The following is a 7,814-nucleotide window of genomic DNA, read 5'->3' as shown; positions in this document are numbered from 1 at the left end:
ATTTTTTTTTACTTATCATTTTTTGATAATCTGATGTTTTTACATCATCAACCCACGTTCCCTGTGTTATTAGATCCATCAACTCTTACCCCGTATCGAAATTCAACCTTGGTTGTGTTCCGAGATGAAGACAATTTCCATCAAGTGATTCATTATTAAACTGATTCTATTATTATAATAAGAACATGAAAAATGTTTAAATAAATATAAAATATTAAACACATACCATATCGAGTATGATGTAGGATTTTCTGTTTCATTATCGATATTTAAATAATAATATTAATATAAAAATAATAATATTCCAAAAATCTGGTAATAATTCTTGAGACTGCGAAAATATATATATTTTATTATAACCGAATAAATAAAATTATTTTTTAAATAATTACCATTGTTTGCGAAAGTGGTTCAATTTTCATCTCGTTTAATATTTCTGCAAATTCTTCTTTGCCAAGTACTGGAGACAGCGGTTCAGTTCTCATATTATGCAGTATTTGTAAAAATTCTTCGGTGTCAATAGTTTGTGAAGACATGTTGCTTATACGCTTTTGGTCCAATGACTGTGATCATACATACTCTTATTCAATCTTGCAATTGAATTTCAAAATGATGATTTAGCTTTTCTTTTGACACTGCGATTGGCTTAAATTGGTTGACGTTTTAAAAAAATTGTTGGAGTGAATAAATATGAATATGAATATGAATAAATTTATCGTATCTGGTTCTGTGAGAAATTAAAATTTTTCGTAATATACTCAACAAATATGAAATTATAAGTATAAGTTACATCTTTAATTTTGATAAAACATTTAATCACAGTAAATAATGAGATGATATACAGTAGTTACATATTTTTATCTCACAAATGTGTTGATTGTATATGTTGCGTACACAGTCATATGGTGTCTTTGTTGTGACCGCCCCATCAATATGTGATTGACCGCTGGTAAAAATAATTAGACGAGTTCCACGTGCCTCGTTAAAACGAGTCATTATTATTCATTCGCAATTAAACGCTCGCTCGAGTATCGTTGATACCAAACTGAACGGTATATTATCGTTTCTTTTTTTTTATTTTGTGTTCTTTTTGAACTATCGCAAAAGGGTGTATATACACTCATAATTTTGCAAATTGGTTCTTTACCTATAAAACACTATACTCAAAACACACTAACTTTTGGACAAGGTTAATCGTCGTTTTCCTGTCATTAACAAGACATACAATTTTGCCGTAAACCAAGTCACTGCCATCCGTGTATATACAGGTCGCCTTTATTGTATCATTTTAAATTACGATTAAATAATCTTTTAATGTATATACACATATATATTTTTATTTTAGTTAAGTTTTACTAACATTAATTTTAATAATATTTTATGTTTGTACAATATACTTATATTAAAGTATTAATATATGAATACTCTCAACATCTAAGTATTCTAAGGGACCAATGAAGGATAGCTGCCTAGGCTATATCTACCTTAGGTACTGAGGTTTCCTATTTATTTTATATTCCCTTAGAGGAACTACCAAGGGTCGCACTACAATATATATATAACACTCTTGGTTAACAACGATATAAATATTTATTAAGTGATTGAAATGTTAAATAGATAATACAATCTGCTGGACACCTAGAGATGATATCAATCCAACAGGGAGCTGAGGGCGACACACACACACACACTATATACGTGGTAGATAAATTAATTATAAGACAAGAGTAGTGGTCGTGATGATGGTAAAAGGTCAACTGTTAATAGTAATATATTATTATGGCACATTGGCCGTGAATTTCAAAAGTGTTTATGTGTGCAGTCCGCCCTCCTGTTAGTATTGTTGTATGACACTGTGTCAATTATATATATATGTCTAATCAACGGTACAGTGATGTTATGAGAGACAGAGATATGGTCACATGCAAATGTGATCGTATCAGCTGCTCCCCTTTATATAAATAAAAAAAAATATACACAAAAGTGTATTTTGAATTAGGCTGACTTGCGCCTTAGTTGCGGGACTATTATTTTATAAAAATTATACTACAATAAGGGCAGCCATGATAACGGCTGTTTAAAAGACCACGCTTTTCTTTGCTGTAACAACTTAGTTAACTTGTTAATGTATATGTTAAACGTGCATGTTGAATTGATTTTACAAAGAAATACATTTTTTTAATAATATTAACTGGCTCGCTTTATTAGAGAATAAGTAAGGGCGTAAAGAAGAACCTTGATGCACTTTTACTCTTACCCGAAAACCTCTGATACTCCTCCTACGCTTTTTACCCTGGTACAAGTGCCATCATACATATCTTCTATTATATTAATGTACCTTTTTGGGACTCCTTTTCTCATTAATGCCCACTTTAGAACTTCTCTCGGTACTCTATTATACGCTTTTGCCAAATCTATAAATACCATACACAGCTTTTTCTTCTTTTCCCTAATGCAACATATACACTATAGAGGTTAATAATTGACCTAGTTAACAAGTACCTAAATGACTTATTTTATTAAACTATGACTGGAAAAGTGTGGAAATGAGTTATCAAAAATAATTAGAATTCAATGTGTATGTAAATTTGTATATTTATAAAAATATTTATTGAATAAAAATAATAACAAAATTACAGGTATGCAAGATATGCTTTAATCTCATAATGTAGTCGTCCCATAGCACATAGGTACACGGAAACGCCTCTTCCTACAAGGATTTCGGTGATACATGTCAATCCGAATGTAACCGGAATGTTAACCCTATTCATACCTATGGGAGGGATTGTAATATGCTATATGTCGTTGTGGGTGAGGAAGTTTGCCAATTCTGATATAGCATTTGAATAATCTCCTAAGTATGGTTTACTGTTGTAGCGTGATTTGGTTAGCATAGTTAACACAATATTATGTCTAACAAACTGATAACCAAAGTGATAACAAAATAATGTGGCTAATCCTCGAGACATACTCCATTGGTTCTCGAAGTCACTGCTGGCACAGTGGGCGAGGAGTAAAAGAATTCTTCGATGGAACAGTTGGCGAGGAGGAGCTTACCGTTGTAAAATATGTCCATAGCTATAGGATAATCGTAAAATGTTTTGAGTGCTTAGAGTAGAATTTTATTTGGTGAAAATCTGAATTTATAATATACAAAATAGTGGGGAAAAAACGGTTAAGATTTTAGCGAATAGATCGTTTACCGCACGTAAAGTAAACCACTGGAGGCTCCATGTGGGGGGAATGCCTGCATTTGTCCCAAATATATCTCGCTATAAGGTATAAATGCACATATCCGACAAGAAACAGGATAATGAGGAAAATTATTTGATTGTTTTTAATTGCATTCTCAAATTCTATTGTTTTTTCCGTGATCTCGATAGTTTTAATGACGTCATACAAATTTTCTGAATATTTCCCTAATTCATGTAATCCCATACAATGGGGATTATGTTGAGTTTTATGATAGCCGGCGAATTATTGATTTTATTAAATTTCGGTAAAAACAAACTATTGTTTGATAATGTTAATGGGGGCACAAACTTTGTTTGGAATGATTGTTTAACGAATATACGTGTCGCAAGAATTTTGTTAGGTGTATAAACTAAACGCCCCGCGTTTAGCGTTAAAATTTCGGTCTTCATTAATTCTACTGTATATGAATTTTCACCGCATATTATAGTTATTTCGATAGAACCAGGTGTCATATAAATCCACGCATTGTGTGAGTGTATTATATGGAAGATTTCGAATTTTGAGGAAATTTGTTTGATATCACATATTTCAGAAATAATATGCGGCTTTAAATAAATAAGCGTCTCGCAGTTATTTAGGCGTTTGCGGTTTGATATCGGCGGAAATTCGCAAATTGTAAAGAATTTATTTGTAAGACAATCGGCCAATTTTTTTTCCGAAAATGGAATGAAAGTCTCGTTATCTGTGGAAACGGCTATAAATTGATAAGTCGGCTGGATTAAAACTAATTGATCTTTATCAATATAGATGGGTAAAGGTATTGTTTGGAATAAGTTATACTTTACTATGTCGCATATGGGTATCGAAATTTTATAAATTAGTTTGTTATCCAAAAACGCGATTGATAATTTTGTGAGATTGACTAAATTAAAAATATTATTAATGTCTTTAATTTGTATCGAAAGTTGCTTATTATTTGGAAGGCTTCGTTCTATAAACTGTAATTGAGAGATTAAGGTAACAGGGTCTAGCACATTTAGATGAATTTGGCCATGGCGTGCAATGGATATTGCTGAAATGAGGTTGTTAGTTTCTAAGTTGAATTCTGAAATGATTAGGTTTAAAATAGCGAAATATTGCTGTGGTGATTGTTCGATTTCTAGCTCGGAAATTTTCGAAGTAATATTATTTTGTGTGTCGATCAAAGAGTTAATGCTATGCTTTAAATTTAATGTATTATTTTGCAATATACCACTGAAAGTTTGTATAATATTGCATAATAATTGTCTGATGCTTTTGTAGATTCAATGCTTGGGCTAGTTGGTCCGAGTTATTGTTTAGATGGTTGTTAATGTCGTTAAGATCGTCCTCGTTAAGGTTACCAAATACATATATATTAAAATTCCAAATTATATTAATTAGTACCCGTCTAGATCTTCTATATTTGAGTTGCAATAAATTATGATAGTGCCTATCCATTTCTAAAATGTTATATTTATTCAGATTGTCATAATCTTGGTATATTAATGAAACACTTTTCGAACTATTATGATCGTTACAAATTATTCCTAGCTGGTAATTAATTGAATGTATTTGCGAAAATTTAGATTCATAATTTATGAGATCTACAAATATAAGTAATTTATAAGTGTCTTTTGAAAACTGAATTGTGTCTAGGGTTTCAAAATATATGCCTAAAGAATCAATGAGGGTTTAAAAAAATCTTTTTACGGTCGCCACGGGGATAAAAAATTGTTAGTATTATCAAAAAAATTTTCATTAAGGTCATTGTAATAAATTTTTATACCTGAGTAATCCAATTAAATATTATCAAATAATGGAGCCCATTGGTTGCACGACACTTAAAGTATCAATTGTATTTATGTAACTTGTATAAAATTGAAATTAATAATGTCCTCAGAAAACTCACTATTTTACATTAATTTACATTTACATTACACTAATTTTACATTAATTTAAATCTCAGTGAGCATCGGTGATCGTTGTCGCAGCAAAACTAATTATATGGGAGAGTAGGCATAACGCCTTTCGTTCAAAATTATTATATTTGTTTACGTATGCTTTTAGACATAGTATTTTAAATACGCAATACTACCTATCAGAATGGTTATTTAAATGACAGAAAATAAAGAATAATAAAAATGTAAGAGACTACTTATCTGTTTGAACCAAGTTTATTTTTTTTCGACTATTAGAAGTGGCTTATCCGAGCCCCTAAACCATACCGTGCTTATATAGTTTCATTCCAATTGTAATACATATTACAAAGTGTATCGTTATGCCTACGTCGTGGCCAAAATATTAAATTTTTTTCATACTTTCCTGTGCTACTTTTCCTTTCTAATATTTTAAAGATTCGATGGGATTTTATATTCTAGAAGTAAACGGTTTTAACTGGTCTACGTGAACAGTCGACTCGACCAAAATATTGTTTTCTGGCAGATTTATTAAATAACTATATGGACCTATTTTCTTTAAAATAACATAAGGGCCTTCATACCTATCTGAAAATTTATTACCCTTTACTGAAACTTTGACTAAGACTGAGTCTCCCGCTTTAAACCATTGAAAATTATTCGATGATAAAATTTTTTGTTTAGTCTGTTCTGATTGTTTCTCTAATAATTGGGGTAATGTTTTTTTAATATGTTTGATTTTATTAATTTCATCGATAACGATCCCATCGGAAGGGGGAATTAGTGCAATATCAAACATGCTCTTAGGATTATAGCCATGAACTAAATAAAACGGCGTATAATTTGTAACCGAATGTATTGAAGTGTTATAGGCATATACAACGTATGGTAAATAATCTACCCACTTATTGTTATCCTGAACGTAATGTGATATCATGTCTATAATTGTTTGATTTTGCCTCTCCACCTGACCTTGTGAAGTAGGCTTATACGGAATTCCGAATTTTTTGTTTACCCCAAAAGCGTCCATTAGGTCTAAACCTAATTAACGCCCGAACTACACCAATAGGTTTCTTCTTGTAAGGATCTAAGCAGAAAATTATTTATTTTAAATTTTTATATATATCGGTTATACTTTATTGATACTTACAATATCGTCCATCTTTTAAGAATATTTTTTTTATCATGGCATATTTATAGTGCTCTTCTATCTTTGTATTATTTATTAATGTATCTAAATTTGAATAATTTATAAAGAAAATAATTAATTATCTAATATCTGTGTTAGTTATTTTATATGTTATACTTACTCGAAACTATTTCTTCTTCTCCAATCTCTTCTTCTGAAGAAGAAGATATTTCATTTTCAATCAAATAGTCTTGATCATCTTCAGCTAAAGTAGAGTAAAACATATATTTTTTTTTTCCTCATATAATATTTATATAATATATATATTTACATACAAAAAAAAAAAAAGGTTTTCTTTAAAAAAAAATAAACAGAGTTTTTTTTATTATAATTAAGTAAAACAAAGTACTTACAAGTTGGTTCTGTTTTGATGTTGTTCAATATGAACAAGAATTCTTCATTTGTCATCTCCATAACATCCATGTATAAATCATACATCAATTAAAGAAGTATATGACAGGGAACAGAACATTAAACCGGTTATATAGTAAAATAATATAATGTGTAGGCGTGAAAAAACGATGAACGATATCATTTTTTGTCATAAAATATAGCCGACAATGATTATTACTGTACGGCGACATCTTTGATGTTTGAAATATGCTTACCTAAGTGTCTGGTAGCTGATGATAAAAATTCATAGAAATGCAGACATGTTATAATATAGTAATACCATTGATTTTGAGAATATGCTTAGCTAAGCATCTAGTAGGCAATGATAAATTACTATGTAAAAAAAAAAATAAAAATGCAGACGCCTATGAACGTTATAATATGGCGGTACCTTTGATGTTGGAAATATGCTTAGCTAAGCGTCTGGGTACCCATGATAAATTTCTTAGAATTTATTATGCCAAAACGACAGAGTTGTCTTTGTTCTTATAAATTGTAGACGGTAATGTGAGTTATAATATGGCGGTACCTTTGATGTTGGAAATATGCTTAGCTATGCGTCTGGTAACTGATGATAAAATTCTTAGAAATTATGCCATAACGACAAACATTGTCATTGTTCTCATAAAATGCTGACGTCTATGAGCATTATAATATAGCAGTAATAATAATATAGTTGGATTCATCCCCACCCATTATAGGTTAGTTTATGTTATGTTTCCTGTATAGGAATTGTTGACAGAGTCGTAGNCCATTATAGGTTAGTTTATGTCAAGATTCATTACCCCTTTCCTGTATAGGAATTGTTGACGGAGACGTAGCGTTAATATTAAGTAAATATGTTAAAGTGGCAACGGCGGCCATTATTTGACGTACATTATTTCAATGTAATGTGTATGTTTACACGTACGTTTATCAGTTCACATGAGGTTTACCTTACCCTCCAGTAGATGACATCGTAGGAGGAGACAACCATATCCCTACCTACCCCACCACTGACATGAAGTTATAGTGCGCATGCGCACTTTAATNAGGAGACAACCATTTCCGAATGGTGGTTCAGATCACCTGATAAGATGTCGTGTACAGTCCATTTTATC

At 30.8% G+C, this 7,814-nt stretch overlaps 1 protein-coding gene across 1 annotated transcript; it reads right to left on the bottom strand.

The window, feature by feature from the left end:
• Window positions 1-5,886: 5,886 nt before the first annotated feature.
• Window positions 5,887-6,923, bottom strand: LOC126897296 (uncharacterized). The gene is made up of 4 exons (XM_050670813.1): window positions 6,675-6,923; window positions 6,443-6,526; window positions 6,283-6,366; window positions 5,887-6,219 (listed from the first exon to the last, which is right to left on the bottom strand). Exons 1-4 carry the CDS (start codon window positions 6,757-6,759, stop codon window positions 6,119-6,121), a joined length of 354 nt encoding a protein of 117 aa, XP_050526770.1. The 5' UTR covers window positions 6,760-6,923; the 3' UTR covers window positions 5,887-6,118.
• Between the last annotated feature and the right edge of the window lie 891 nt (window positions 6,924-7,814).

The sequence above is a fragment of the Daktulosphaira vitifoliae genome, unplaced genomic scaffold (assembly GCF_025091365.1).
Source record: "Daktulosphaira vitifoliae isolate Bord-2020 unplaced genomic scaffold, ASM2509136v1 Scaffold_2, whole genome shotgun sequence".
NCBI classification, from domain to species: Eukaryota; Metazoa; Arthropoda; class Insecta; order Hemiptera; family Phylloxeridae; genus Daktulosphaira; species Daktulosphaira vitifoliae.
This window is presented reverse-complemented; position numbering and strand designations above follow the sequence as displayed.

What these genes read in the sequence shown, in the direction of transcription:
- LOC126897296 (XM_050670813.1), bottom strand. Translation starts at nt 6,759, where the DNA reads ATGTATGATTTATACATGGATGTTATGGAGATGACAAATGAAGAATTC. An exon ending in CATCAAAACAGAACCAACTT is followed by an intron (nt 6,527 to 6,674) that starts GTAAGTACTTTG and finishes ACTCTACTTTAG; the next exon opens with CTGAAGATGATCAAGACTAT. An exon ending in CTTAAAAGATGGACGATATT is followed by an intron (nt 6,220 to 6,282) that starts GTAAGTATCAAT and finishes TTTTCTGCTTAG; the next exon opens with ATCCTTACAAGAAGAAACCT.